The sequence below is a fragment of the Tamandua tetradactyla genome, chromosome 1 (assembly GCF_023851605.1).
Source record: "Tamandua tetradactyla isolate mTamTet1 chromosome 1, mTamTet1.pri, whole genome shotgun sequence".
Taxonomy (NCBI): domain Eukaryota; kingdom Metazoa; phylum Chordata; class Mammalia; order Pilosa; family Myrmecophagidae; genus Tamandua; species Tamandua tetradactyla.
In genome coordinates, this window is record NC_135327.1 from 98659394 (window position 1) to 98675108 (window position 15715).

At 40.7% G+C, this 15715-nt stretch overlaps 1 protein-coding gene across 7 annotated transcripts in view; it reads left to right on the plus strand.

Annotated features, from left to right (window-relative positions):
* OSBPL3 (oxysterol binding protein like 3) overlaps nucleotides 1-15715 on the plus strand; it is a 204099-nt gene that overhangs the window by 177296 nt on the left and 11088 nt on the right. For all 7 annotated transcript variants that reach the window (XM_077121456.1, XM_077121499.1, XM_077121490.1 and 4 more), the window contains 5 exons: nucleotides 4079-4142; nucleotides 7466-7544; nucleotides 9470-9614; nucleotides 11862-12006; nucleotides 14862-14988. In XM_077121456.1, coding sequence (XP_076977571.1) covers nucleotides 4079-4142; nucleotides 7466-7544; nucleotides 9470-9614; nucleotides 11862-12006; nucleotides 14862-14988 — 560 coding nt within the window. The remainder of the gene's footprint in view (nucleotides 1-4078; nucleotides 4143-7465; nucleotides 7545-9469; nucleotides 9615-11861; nucleotides 12007-14861; nucleotides 14989-15715) is intronic.

Consider the following 15715-nt stretch of genomic DNA (forward strand, 5'->3'; position numbering starts at 1 on the left):
GATGACTTTTGGCCTGGCGCTTGCCCTCTTCCTCACAAGCTGCCCTCGGTTGTTGTAGTCAAGTTAGGAACTAGGACTACACAGTTGGGTCTCTGGACAGCTGCAATTAAAGGGATATTTTTCTAGATCTGAGAAAGAAAAACTCATAAAATACATGATTATTGAAATACATTCTTTCCCCTTCTGCTTCTCCCTCACTCATCTATCTCATATAAATACATTCAAAGCATAAATCAAAATAACTAGGTCACGGTGAGGAAAGCCTTCACACATCCAAATAAGTGGTAACATTCTTAACTACCAGGGAAATTCATCGAATTGGAGCTTGTAAAAAGAAGGATACATGTCTTGTTATATAAATACTTGAATAGTAAAACCCATGTATGCTAATTTCTTTGAAGCCCAGGAATCCTTGCCAATCAGGAATTACTCTTATTTTTTTAGGACGGAGAAGAGGTGATAGATGTGTTAAAAAAAAAAAAAAATCTGAACTGGATTTATCCAGTGGGCTAGTACAGGGTCTACAGTGGGGCTGGGTCAGTTCAGACTCAAACTCGTTTACTGCCTTTTCTATGCCTTCAGATGTAATGAAAAAGGAGACTCAACCAAATCCCACACTAGCAAAGACAGATTAGATTGTGTCCATTATTTTCTACTGTGGTAGATATTAGAAAGTTTGCCCTCCTCTAAAATTAAATAATTAACTTTGACGTGCAGCTTTCTCAGGGCACCCAAGTTAGAGCCTCATCTAATTTTCAAATCCACTGGCACCCACTAGCCACTTTGGTGGAATATAGCAAGACATTGAGAACAAATGGTAGAATCTTAAATTTTCAGGCCAGAGATATCATTAGGCCTCGTTTTACAGAGAAATCAGTGAGAGGCGAGAAAGATTAGGTTCAAAAGATCCCCCGAGGGAAGCCTGAACGTAGCTTGTGGGGCAGGACAGAGCCCAACTCTGAGAGCATCGGCTTTGGAATCAGAAGACCTGCGTGTAAAGAACTACTTTGGCACTAACTAAATGTGGAGCATTGGGCAGGTTCTTTACTGTACTGAGCTGCTGTTTCCTAATTTATAAAATAAAAGTAATAATACTGAAATACAGGGGTCCTGTGAGAACTAAGTAGAAATACCACTCATGAAAAAAAATGAAATTTCATCTCTGCTTGATCCATACGGCAGATAATCCTGAGCACATTACATGTGCTGGTTTTTTTTCTAAGTGTGCAAAGACAGTAGTCTCAACCCTGTTTTACAGATGAGATAACTGAGGCTCAGAGGGTGAAGACATTTGCTCAAGATCACACAGCCAGTAGATGACAGCGCAGTGAAGGCCCCGATCTGTGGAACTCCTAAAGCTCTCACTCGTTCACTGATGCCTGGTAGATGGGCCATATATGTTTCATGAATAAGTATCTGTTGTGAGGAAATGTAACAAAAAAAATAAGGCATCAGCTTAAGTTTCCCTGGAGATTAAAATTAAATTTTAATCAGCCTCAAAGGCCTTTTTAAACCAGAAATAGATAAACAAAATTGTTGATATTTGAATGCTGATTCAGATATCTTATTCATTCAGAAAACATCTGTTGTGCTCACCTAAAGGCCCTCTGCTAAGCACTGATTCATTAATCATCCACAGTAGTTGCATTTTTGTGGGATGTATGTATACTTACAGCATAATAGGATTTCATATATAATTCATATGGATGGTACATATATCCCTGTTTTATGGGATTTAAAATTATTACAGAAGAGGCTGTAGTTTTATGAGCTGTATTCTGCCTTGATGTTTACTATGGCCACACCTATAAAGATGCCAAGTTCTCGGTCAAAGCTGTAATCCACCTGCTTCCCCCATTATTAGATTGTTTGTGGGAATATGACCTGCTTTATAATAACCCACATTAAAATGTCTACATTATGGGGGTAGGGAGCATTCCGTAGTTTCTGTCCCACTCACTGAGGTGTGTGTGTGTGTGTGGGGGGGTGGTGTTAAAGGGGAGAAGGTAGAAGGCAGAGGTTGGGGGTGGGCATTGTCTTGCCCTAATTTTGTTTTATATGATTCCAATATTCGAAAGTGAACTTCATTGTTTTCATTGAGAACTGACAGGGGAAAAGAACTGGTGGAGTGAATGGATAAATAAAATGTGGTACATACATATCATAGAATATTATCTAGCCATTAAAAGGAGCGAAGACATCATGTTGAGTGAAATAAGCCTGACACAAAGGACCAATATCGTATGATCTCAGTGATATGTTATAATTAGAACCAGCAAATTCATAGAGTCAGAAACTAGAGTATAGGTTACCATGGGCTGGATTGCGGGTAAGGAATAGGGAGTTAATGCCTAAGTTGACCGAGTTTCTATTTGGGTTGATGGGAAAGCTTTGGTAAGGGTGGTAGTGATGGTAGTGCAACATTGTGAACACAATTAACAGTGCTGAATTATATATTTTAATGTAGTTACAAGGGTAAATTTTAGGTGCATATGTTATTAGAATAAAAATTAAAAGAAAAAACATGGACTATACAATGCAGTGAACCCTATTGTAAATAATGTACCATAGTTAATAGTACAACTATAAAAATATTCGTTCATCAAGGGTAACAAATGTACCACACTAATGCAAGATGTTAATAATAGGGTGATTTGTGGAAATTATCTTATGCATGGTTTTTCTGTAATCCTACAACTTCTCTAATTAGGGGGAAAAAAAAGCATTCCAGAATGTAATGTTTTAAAAAAAGAATCCGTGGAAGGGGATATAGCATTCTATGATACAAAGTATCTTCAAATGATTATATTTAAAAAAGAAGAAAGCAAGGGGAGAGTTCCATTTCAGGAATTAGGTTTTTTAAGTCAATGCTTGTAGTAGAAAATGCCCTTGAAATTCCCATAAGCACAGCGAGGGATCATTCTTAGGAGGCATGTAGGAAGGAAGACAAGCCGGAAACAACACATCTGTATATCCCACCTCATGCTCTGTCTGGGGTTTATGTTCATTAACTAATCTGAGAGATACCCACACTATTTAAATCTTCGTCCCTATTTTTCTTGGGGCAAGCTGGTATAGTTAAGTTACTTAAACTTTCTAATTTCAGTCTCCTCATTTGTAAAATGAGGACTTTGGACTAGATGTTCTAATAAGATGTGTCTGGCAAAGGAGTCAGCCAAGACAAATTTCTGGGCACACCACTGGCTGTGTGACTGGTATCACTAACACTTAATTATCCTCACAGCACATGTACTGCTCACGTGCCTCAAATGTCCCCCCAGAAAATCGAGGAGCCATATTCTTTTTAGCTTCATTAGTGAATAAAACGGAAGTAATGTCCTGCCTGCCAAAAGGCAGAGAAATGTGCTACGGTCTCTGCTACAGGAGATCCTTTTTTCTAGAATATAGTTGCTTGTTTACTTAAGGAACTGTATAGTTCCAGATGTGAATAATCTTTCTTAGCTGTTGACAAATGTTTCTTCAGTAATAGTTTTGTTTAGCTCTTTATTGTAGTAGAAACATTATTCTTTAAAAACGTGGATTTATTGTGTGGGTGATTTGAAAAGATGCTGGACTTTGCGTTGCAGAGTTTTCAGAAAAGTTAAATCTGCTGAGCCAGAGAGCGCTGTTATGTTGCTTAGAAGTAGCGTTTAAAAATATTTACTATTTGCCATCTTCACTGAAACATTTGGAGATACTATCATAATAAGGTAATGAAGATGTTGAGATTGGTAGCCAATGTCAGATTGTATGGTTTATGAACTGGGAAGTCCTTGTGTGCCTGTGTTTTTATTATTTTCACATATAAAATGCATCTTTAATCTCATCACTTGCCATCTGACCACATGCCCACAAAGGATTTCACCTGCCTGTGTTCTCCTTACACCGGCAGGCCTGCGTCAGTTGAGCACGTTGGGAGTTTAGCCTCTTGAGGACAGACATGTTTAAGGAAACTAGTATAATGGCTTCCACCAGTATAAGACTGTGGGCCGTGTTACATCTCAGTGCAGGAGACAAGGACTGAATATCAAGAGACTCAAAAGTTAATTTTTTGTTTTTTGCCCTTTGTTTCCATCAGGTCAGCCACCACCCTCCTATTTCTGCATGTCATGCTGAGTCTGGGAATTTTGTTTTCTGGCAAGGTAATGTGCTAATAGATTTGACTTCCATCATTTTTGTAATGTTACACATTTTATCCAGAAGTTCCTGTAAATGCTTGATCAAAAGTTTTCCCTGGACTTGGGTCTTGTAGAATAATCTCTACCATTTGATGCTCTCACCTCTAATTTCTGAGCCATAATTGATACATTTTGCTTTCATAATTAGGTATTCAGGAGTATCATTTGGGTATTGACTTTTTAACAAATTTTTAGTCTTTATTTAGGCCACCGCCATTTTTTTTTCCTGCAACTTTTTCTTTATTTTATTCTACAGCTGCTTGAAATACCTTACATATTTCAAAAGACACTAAATATGTTTGGTTGTTTGAATTGCTAGTCATGTGATATGTTTAAATTTTTCTGGAACCACTAGACTGTTTTCCAAAGAGACTGAAGCATTTTATATTCTCACCAGCAATGTATAAACATCTTGCTAATACTTTTTATTATCTAACTTTTTTATTATAGCCCTCCTAGAGGGTGTGAGATGGCATCTCATCGTGGTTTTAATTTGCATTTCCCTAACGGCTAATGATGTTGATTTCTTTTCATGTACTTGTTGGCCATTTGTATATCTTTTTTGGAGAATGTCTATTCAGATCCTTTGCCCATTTTCAAATTGGGTTATTTGTCTTTTTATTGTTGAGTTATTTATATTCTACACATAAATACCTGAGGAAATATATGATTTGCAAAAATTCTCTTCCATTCTGAGTTGTCTTCACTTTTTTTGATGATGTCTTTTGAAACGCTGAAGTTTTGAATTGTAATGAATCCCATTAAAATTAATTTCTGTTGTTGAATTTATACATTGGTGTCATATCGAAGAATCCGTTTCTTTATCCAAGATCATGAAGATTTATACCTATGTTTTCTAGGATTTTTGTAATTTAAACTCTTATATTTAGGTCTCTGATCCATTTTTTAAATTAATTTTTGCTTAGATGTGATGAATTGTTCCAACTAAATTATTTTGCATGTGGCCATCCCCTTATCCCAGCACCATTTATTGAAAAGGCTATTCTTTTCCCATTGACTTGTCTTGGCACCAATTATCTTTTAAAGATGTTTTTAAAATAAGAAAAAAAATATTTTATATTTACCCACATATTTACTATTTCTGGTACTCCTTTTATTCCTTTGTATAGATCCATATTTCCATATTATTTTCCTTCTGCCTAAAGACCTTCCTCTAATATATCTTAAAGTGTTGGTCTGCTTTACAGCCTTTGTATGCCTGAAAAATACTTTACTTTGCCTTCATTTAAAAAGATGTGTTTCCCGAGTATGAATTCTAGATTGACTTTTTTTTTCAGTTTTAAATTATACTGCTCTATTGACTTCTGGCATTTTTCTGATGAAAAGTCAGCTATCATCCCTATCTTTGTTTTTCTCCCTGTAACACCCTCTCCCACTGCTTTTAAGATTTCTTCTCTATCGCTGATTTTAAACAATTTGATTGTGATATGCCCTAGACACATTTTCTTCATGTTTCTTATGGTTGGGGTTCATTGAGTTTTTAGAATTGAGAAATTAAGTTTTCATCAAACTTGGAAAATGTACAGCCATTATTTCTTCAAGTATTTTTCTGTTCACCCTTCTCTCTGGAATTCCAGTTACACCTTTTTAGATAGCTTGAAATTATCCCACAGTTCATTGATGATCTGTTCATTTTTTTCTTCCTGTCTTTTTTTCTTTCTTTTAGGGTAGTTTCTAGTAAGTTCAGTAATTATTTCTTCTGCAATTTTTCTTATTAAATCCAGTTTATTTTTCATCTCTAGAAGTTCAGTTTGGGTTTGGGTCTTTATATTTTTCATGTCTCTCTTTATCATCTTTCACTTTTCTCTACCTTCTAAACTGTGGAGTTTATTGCAGTCCCTAATGTCCTTCTCTACAGATTCTATCATCTGTGTCATTTCTGGGTCTGTTTTTTATTAATTGATTTTTCCCCTCATTATGGGTTGTATTTTCCTGCTTCTCTGCGTTTTTGGTAATTTGTATTGGATGCCAGATATTATGGAAATTAAATGATCATATGTGGGAGTTTTTCATATTCCTCTAAATGTTTCTGAGATTTTTATCTAGGACACAGTTAAGTTACTTGGAAACCATTTTATCCTTTTGAAGGTTGCTTTAAAATTTTGTTGGGCATGTCAGACAGCGCCTTAACCTAGTACTAATACTGTCCCACTACTGAGTCAAGAGCCTTCTGCAGCTCTAATGGATGCCTTAGATCTGGACCCTGGCAGTTGGGAGCATGGCGATTCCAGCCCTGTGTGAGCTCTGGGGATTGTTCCACAGGATCTTTCTGGAGGTCACCGGCCAGGTGTCGTTTCCCCACACTGCTCAGGGTTCAGTGAAGCCTGGCGGAGAAGTCCCTGCAGGTCTCCAGAGCTCTTTCTTTAAACTGCTGTCTTTCCAGTACTCTGCCCTGTGAATTCTAGCTGCCTTGGGTTTTCTAATCTGTTTTTCCTCAAGAATCTCACTGGCCTCCGCCTGGGTTCTACCTTTCTGTGGGCTGCAAACTTTCTCCAGTAAGCTGGGGCAATTTTATAGCTGCCTTGTTCATTTCCCTTCTTTCAGATCAGTATCTTATGCTGCCGGTTGTCCAATGTGTGAAAAACAGTTTTTTTCATGTATTTTATCTATTTTTGGTTTTTTTTTTCAGCTGTTTCAGGGAAGAAGGTTATCTCTTCCTGTGTTACTTGATCATGACCCAAGGAGGAAGCGACTCCCACATCTTTTTCATAGTCTGTCCTCTGACTTCTTTCTGTCCCGTATTCCCAAACTTACCTCTACTTACTTACCTATACTTTCTCCTAATCACGTGTGTTTTTTTCTTTTCTGTTTTCTAACTCCTTGAGTTATTTACTCGTTAGAGAAATCATCATCCCTAAATTCCTCCTTTCTGTCAGAATCTCCTTCTAATTTGCCACTCAGGTCTATTTCTCCTTCCTTCACAGTGCGAATGTCGCTCCTTTCCGCCTCACCCCTGCTGCGGTCGTGGTTCATTTCATCCTATTTTCTCGCTGGGGCAGCTGGTCACCTCTTCACTTATCACCTTGCTTCTCATCTCTCCTACTCTTGTTTCATTCTCCATGTTGCTTCCAGTTGTCTTTACAAAGTCTGTGTCTCATCACATCAGAGTCCTGTTGCTGCTAAATAATTATTACATGAGAAGTTTTCCTGTATAATAATTTGTTCTATTATGAAGAGGTTGATCTGTACCTTGACTGATCATTTATCCAGCCTAAGAACTCTTTTACTGTCATTCTAAATATGTAATATTTGGTATGTCATTTCAGATGTAAGATGGAAAAACAAATTCTGGGGTAAATCCATGGAAATTGTTCCAATTGGCACAACCCATGTGACTCTGCCAGCGTAAGTTCTTCTGTGAGAACTTGGTAGCATTTAGGGCCAAGGTTTAGCTTCAGGAACGTGGGGCCCATCTTTCCTGATGATACTGAGTGTGTTTTTTCTTTCAAGCTTGACAGTAGGTTCAATTGCTCTTCATTTTGATGATTTCACATCTTCTCCCTTAAACAGAAACACTTCCTAGAAACCAAAGTTCCCTGAATAGAAGCATTTTTAAACTCAAATTTCTACTTCCTAACAAAAAAAATTTTTTTTTTAATTTAACATTGTCATCACCCTCACTGTCAAAATTCCTCTTAAGAAAGGTATAAGCGTCACAGGGGAGTGACACATCAGGCCCCCATGGAGGAGGGCCTCTCTAAGCCTCAGTCTACTCCTCTGATAATAGAATTCATAGTATCTGCCACATTCGGAAGTTGAGGGACACGTGCTAATACGGGTAAAGGATACGGCCCAGGGCCAGCACGTAGGGGGCCCTCAGCTAGTTTGAGAAGGAGCGTATGGAGTGAGAAGAGAAGAGGCTGAGGACGGGGCATTGTGTCGAAGCCCTAGCTCCCCACCCTCCAGCCGGCTGCACTTAACCTCTGCGCCTCGGTTCCCCTGCCTGTGAGGCAGGAACCGCGTGGACGCTCCCACAGCCTGCCGTTCATTAGGGTTCACGGAATAATTCTTTGAACGGTGCCTGGGCATTCTGCAATGAAATACTATTATGTTACGAAAGTATTTGTCAAGTAATCTAACTCTCTCAATTATTGCCATATTCGCCCTCCCCCTCTGCTATTGTTTACTTAGTATATTGTTTCTTTCCTCAACTCACAAATTTATTTTGAAAAGAAAACTTTTTGTCACTACTTGAAATAGAATGCCAGTATCATTTACCATAAATAGGAAGTAACCATACAAATAAAGACTGTGAAAGAGACAATGTTATTAAACTCTCTCTTCCCTTTTCTGAAGTCTGCTCTTTTTTAGTTAGTTATGAAGGGAAATGAGTTGTTACAGGCAGGGTTACGCCCAGTGGAGACTTTCTCTTTGAGTTCATCAGAACTGAAAGGCAGTCGTGACAGCAATTGCATTGCTTCAGATTCTTTAGTTCCCCCAAAGGTGGGGATGTAGGTTTTTTTGCAGGTAGTACCTCAGGACCAAGTCATGGGATGGGATGTGGTGGGGGAGACAGGGGCGGGGGGGGGGGGAGGGGATTGGGAAAAGGAGAGGGAGAGAAATAGCCTTGATCTTACAGGGATTGCTGATCTTTCTTTATAAAGCAGAATGGTTGTTGGCATGGACTCTGGAACCAGACTACTTGTATTCAAGTGCTGGCTCTGCCATTTACTGTGAATCCTCAGGCAGTTACTTAATGTCTCTGATCATCAGTTCCCTCATCTGGAAAATGGGGATAATGTACCACCTATTTCACAGGCTGTTGTGTAGATTAAACAGATGATAAACGTAAAGCACTTAAAATAGTACTTGCTGAGTATGAATGTTAGATTTTATTATCCTCATAATTATTATTTAACTCCTTAAGTAATATCCGAATACTTTCTCACTGTAAAAGATTTAAGTAATAAGTATATAGCAAATTGTGAAAAACCCTGTAGCTTCCTCATTCCCACCTCCCTTTCCTGGCTCAGGACTATAGACAAGGCACCGCTGGCCCTCAGTTTCCTCCTCTGTGAGAGAGGGTACGGGCTGGCACAGGAGATCATCGGTCTCCTTGCTGCCTCCTGGCCCGTGACTCTGCCTGCTGAGTCCTGTGGCTGCACACGTGCTTCCCGGAGAGCGCTGGCACGTGGCATGTGCCCGGCACAGAGCAGCGCCCAGGCTGTGGTCTGGGAAGTGAGAGAATGAGTCATTCTTTGCATGACTGGTTTTTCAAAATGTTGGTGCTCTTTTGGGAATCATCACTTTCACTGTTCCCTCCTTTTCAGTTTTGGAGATCATTTTGAGTGGAACAAAGTGACCTCTTGCATCCATAACATCCTAAGCGGGCAGAGGTGGATTGAGCACTATGGAGAGATAGTCATTAAGAACCGGCATGACGATTCCTGCCACTGCAAAGTGAATTTTATAAAGGTACCTGGGGGGGAGGGGGGGGAGGGTGAGCCATGGTCTGGAAGGGCGGCTGGGGGGATTTTTTCACCTTCACTTTTGTGCCTGGAGCCAGCCCCACCTCCTTCACCTGTACCACCGCGTGGCTCCCAGCTAGTCCCCTGTTTCCACCATGTTCTCACGGCAGTAGCTGATTTATAAACATGTTATGTTATAAACATAAATCACACCATAGCAATTCTTCAACCAACAACATCCTTACAGGGGCCCACAAGGTCCCGCAGAGTCTGCACTCCGCGCATGTGCACACAGTCCTCAGCCCTCGCCCCATCTCGCCCGGTTCCATCCTCGCTGTGTTCCGCCTTGTTTCTTCATTTCCATCTGCTTGGGTGGCTCTCCCTGGACCCCCAGCCACCAGCACCTCCTCTTGGAGGCCCTTGTAGCCTCACGGGAGGCATCCCTGCCACTGGCGCACTTGCTTTCTGTTCCCACAGCCTCCTCACTGCCCCGGGCTCTAGAAGAGCTGCATGTGGTCTGTTCTGTCCACCACTGCCGCCCTCGTGCACTGCGCACAGCACAGCCTCTGCATTGCCCATGGAATAATAGAAAAGATGGGCCCGAGCCAAACAGTATAAAATCATCTTTCTTTCCAACTGCCTTGATTTGTACCCTTTCTCCATCTTCTCTCCTTCTTTAGGGCCTCTCTTGTCCTTAAAAATCCCATGCACGTAACATGACTTTAAATTAAATTTGCATTTAGTTAAATCAAAATCATAGGGATTGGGCTCTCGTTGTGGAATTTCACAAAGCACCTCTGTGCTACCTGTAACTGGTGACGTTTATAGAAAGGTGGCTCGAGACCTCTGTTATGCCTAAAAGTCAGCTCGGTGTTATGAGCAAACATAAAGCTAGTCGTGCCCTTATATTTGGGCAGTAAAATGAAAAATGGCTCTGTCTTAAAGGCATCATCTAAGCTCACTCCAAAGAGAAGCAAGGGCAAACAGCAGTAGGGATCTGTACCTCTGACCTGGCTGTGATGTCACCTACATTTTTCCCCAAGGATATATGCTCAGCTCCCATTTTTCCTACCCGCATCATTTTCATTCTCTTAGGGCGAGGGAGGATTTTTGTAGCCGTAAGAGATGAACAGTTAGAACTGTCCTCATGCCTTTGGTTTTGAAAGAGAAGCTGAAACCAGATGCACCGGTCACCCGTGGGATATGGCCACCTCCCCTGTGGCTTCCCACCGTACTGTCAACATTGAATTGAGGAAATGTCTTTAAAGAGGAAATCTGATTCCTGTTTCAGAAGAAACTTGGATTGTATTTTGTCTTTTACCTCCCCTTTTGACATGGCTGCGGAACTCAAATTTCATTTTAATTTTATGATTTAGCTCCGAGATGCTGTTACATCCCACCCTTCCTCGCACTTTTTTACCATAGCCTTGCAGTGCGGAACCCAGAATATGGCCTGAAAATGCCACTCAGCTTTAGTGGTTTCCAAATATGGATTCTGTTTCAGCTGAAAATAGTACTAGGATTTTTGATTTATAGAGAAATGCCTTCTGTTCTTTCATAGAGATTTTTAGGGCAGCCAGGTATTAGGAAGATTACTCTAGGGAGTTAGATCTCCCCCTGCTGGCATCATTGTGGTACTGCATAAAACCCACAAGGCTGAGTGAGGCTCAGCTGTCCCTGACTCAGCAGCACACAGTGTGTGGACATGGGCTGCAGGAGGTCCCCACGGGATGCTGAACAGACCTAGGTGTGTGAGTGTGGAAGGGGGGGCGGGCAATTAAAGAAACTGAAAGCTCAAGCACACCCCCTGATTGGTTTAAAAAGACCTAAATCCTGTAAAGAAAAATTAGATGTATTCAGTTTCTTTTAAATTACAATAGTGAGAGCCCTACCAGGGAACAGCTGTTCCTGAGGAATTGGGATTTAGCACCAGTTGTACTACTTGGCCGATGTCTAAGAGGAGAATGACCTTTCCTTCCTGTGTTATATGTAGCAGATTTTCTTAAATGTATCATACAAATGTTGGTTCAGTTACAAATTGCAAATATAGTGTTAACTTCATTTTTTATGAAATATCTAAAAGTGTGATTTTTGAAAATTAAGCCAGACCCCAAACTGGCAAACTAGATGCAGTGTTTATGGTTCTCTCTCTCTCTCTCTCTCTCTCTCTCTCTCTCTCTCTCTTTCTCCTTTCTTAATAGCTGTAATAAGTTGGGTCCCCAGATATTAAACAAGCAAGTCTTCCCTCTTCTAGGCAAAATACTGGAGCACTAATGCCCATGAGATTGAAGGCACGGTGTTTGACAAGGATGGAAAAGCAGTGCATCGGCTGTTTGGGAAATGGCATGAAAGTATCTACTGCGGTGGCACCTCTTCATCCACATGCCTCTGGAGAGCAAGTGAGTGTCCAGGTTAATCACCCCCAAGCCAGGGGGGTGGGGGCATGGTCAGAGGAACTGCAGGTGGACAGCACGTGTCCTTCTTCAGTCTCTGCCTGCATTTCTGTTCTAGGAGAGTTGTCCTCTTATTTCCTTTATCTAATATCTCGAAGTCGTCATCATGCTTGTCAACAGCTCCACAGTTGGGCTGCCAGGTCTGAGGTTCTTAATCTGAGAATGAAGCGACTGCCAGCCCGTGGTCTTCCTTCCAGTCTGCGTACGGTCTTTGAACATCACTCCTGTATCTAAATTTGGCACCAAGCAGGAGTATTAGTGAAGCAGAAAAAGTCATTCTTACGGGGCTCAAGGGTAGTTCAGTGGTAGAATCCTCGCCTGCCATGCAGGAGACCTGGGTTCGATTCTCAGCCTGTGTACTTCCCAAAAACAAAGAAAGAAAGAAAGAAAGAAAAAACAAACAAAAATTTCAACAAATGGTGCTGTAATTACCGGATGCTCACATGGTAAAAGAATGAAATGTGACCCCGGGCATATAGCATACAAAAAAAAAGTCATTCTAGGTTAGAGATAGAAAGTGTTGCTGGGAAAGCAGAGTGGCCTGGGGCTGTACAAGGCCAGGCATCTCCCTCTTATCTCCCCTGTGTGGTCCAGGGGGATGTTGAGCCCTGGAAGCAGCTGTGGGGAGAAGGCCTAGGGCACCCACACCTTCCTCAGCATGTCCCCCCAACACTTTAAGATCTTTGTCCATCTTCTGATCTAACACGTTAGTTGTTTCTAAGTCATAGTAATATTATAAAACAATTGTTCTCTGATACATCTGTTAGGATGCTTTAGGCTCATAAAAATAAAAACAGAAAACCATTCTAATAATAGCTTAAACCATTCGTATACATGCTGCTACTCAGCAGTAAGTGAGGAGGTGGGTGGCTCCAGAACTTTTTAGGTGACTTACCTCTGGCAAGGACTCAGATCGTTAAGGAAATATTCTGCCCTTCCCAGTGTGTTGGTGATGTTTGCCCTCAAGTTTGTAAAATGGGTGTCACAATTCAATCCCGTCTCCTCAATGACAGCCTAGTAGGCAGTAAAAAGAGGTAAAATAGGTCTTCTCCCATGCTTCTCTTTTTCTCAAACATGAAATATTTCCCAGGAGGACCCTGCAAATATGTCCTCACCTCATGTCAGTCTGAATTGGGTCCAAACCCATCCTGGAATCAGTCACTAGGGAAGGATGAGCCTGGAGAGATTCACAGTGACCTAGATTCATCCCTGGGAGAGGGCAGAGTGCCAGCGAAACAGAATTGTCCATCAGCAATTCAGAAAGGAAAATCTCTGGTGCCAGAAAAGCTCCTTTCAGTGAGCAGCTGCCGCATCTTCTACCATCACAGAGGTTGCCGTGAAGCTAGACTTAGTTGGCACCTGTGGCCTTCCTAGGTTCAGAGACACGAGTGAAAGTTTTCAAGTAAGTCAATCCCTCTCCTTTGCTCAGAGTATGAATCACGGGGGACCACTAGCACCTTTTCCGGAATGCTGAAGTGGTGCTTTGACTCTATATCTCTGCATGGAGCATGAGCAAGATTGCCCACCCTTAAACACCACTACTTCATCCAGTGCTTCCAGGAGAGAGGCAGATTTCTGAGGGCACATTGGAGCTTTGTTATTTCCTCATGTTTCAACTAGTTACAAGAAGGACTTCTCTAGCTCAAAAAATGGGTCCGCAGAAAAGTTCAGGGAAGGCATTGGTATTTGCATGTATGAAGAACGAGAACTAAAACTATGAATGAATTTTACTATCCTACACTTGATTGACTCAATACATAATTGTATGATTCTTAGTTGGAATTCAAGTTAGGACAGTACACTTAATGGTCTTAAATTTAAATGTATAGAATTTGGGGGGCAGAGGGGGAGTAGGGAGTTAGTGGAAAGAAGGGCAGGAATGGAAGAAGAGAATTAACATTTAGTGGCCACTCTGCTGTGGTGGCACTGCTCTAGGTGGCAGGCAAAGTTTTGGGAGAGTTTGACATCCCTTCAAATGAAAAATGAATTCTAAGTCTCTGCCAACAAGGAGAAAATGGGCCCAAAGCTTTTTCTCATATCCACTTCAACAAGAAATTATATATATATATTTTTTTTTTATTTATTTATTTTTTTTTTTAAAGGAAAGACAGAGAGAAGGAAGGAAGGATAGAAGGAAGGAAGGAAGGAAGAAAGGGAAACATCTTTAAACACTTTCTTGTTTTATTGTATTTTGTTTCTCCGTTTTTGTTACATGGGCTGGGGCCGGGAATCGAACCGAGGTCCTCCGGCATAGCAGGCAAGCACTTTGCCCGCTGAGCCACCGCGGCCCGCCCCAAGAAATTATATTTTTATAGCTTAAATAGCATAGAAAAAAGGGGGTGTGAGGGTGGTTCAGTGGTAGGATCCTCACCTGCCATAGGGAGACCCAGGTTCAATTCCCGGCCCATGCACCTCCCAAACAAACAAAGAAACCAACAAAAACAAACAAAAACCTCAATAAATGGTGCTGCAATAATGGGATACTCACATGGAAAAAGAATGAAATGTGACTCCGCCATACCACATACAAAAAAAAAGCATAGAAAAAAACTTCATGGCATTGTATAAATATTACATCCCAAACAAAGGAGGCCTTATCCTTGTAAATAGAAGAAAATTTTCTAGAGAAATACTCAGTACCTATTTTCTTAGCCAGAATATCTTAATAGAAATGGAACAGTTTAAATCTGAGAAGGAAAAAAAAAAGTTGTAGCTGGTCAGAGACAAAAAATAAAAATAGTGAAGGAATTAAAATATGAGTAAAATGCAAGTATGGGATGAACAATGTGCTTTTCTTTTAGATCCCATGCCTAAAGGCTCTGAGCAGTATTATGGCTTCACACAGTTTGCGCTAGAATTAAATGAACTGGATCCATCATCAAAGTCCTTCTTGCCGCCTACTGACACTCGATTCAGACCAGACCAAAGGTAAGAACTGTTTAAAGGTCTTTGTTTAAAGGTCTTTCTCTCCAGAAACGTAAAACTCTTTACAAAAAGTCTGATTCACATCCCCCGGGTGCCCAGAGGAGCCTGAGAAGAGAACTGCTTACGGTGTAGACACAGGAGGCTGTCAGCTTAGATCTAGGCTGAGTGGCCTTGAGTCCTCAGCAGAGCCCCATTTCTTTTGAAACACCACATAAAAAGTGTGTTTCTAAGAGCCTTACTGCATACAATGATAAAGAACTTACTGTGTATATACTGTGTATATAAGTCAAAAATATATAATCAAAGTCAAAACACAAATAAGAAATGATACAACTGAGAAAATGTACATTTGCAACTCATTTCACAAAGTGGTTCTAGAAAAGAAGAAGAAATAGATGGACTGATTAGAAAAAGTGGAAGCAGGAAAATGAACAGTTCACAAAATAGGACATACAAATGGCCCTTAAATAGTATGAAAAGATGCTCATCCTCACTCAGAAAAGAGAGATGCAAATTATTAAACTCACAGTGATGTCTAATTTTTTTAACTGGTCAGACTGGCAAAAGTTCGTATGTTTGATACATTCTGATGAAGCAAAGGGGGAAGCAGGCATTCTCATAACGTTGCTGGTGGGAATATAAATTGCTCTAACCTCCAAAAGGGCAATTTGGTAATATTCAGATTCCAAATTAATATCCTCTTGTTCTAGTCTGCTAGCTGCCGGAATGC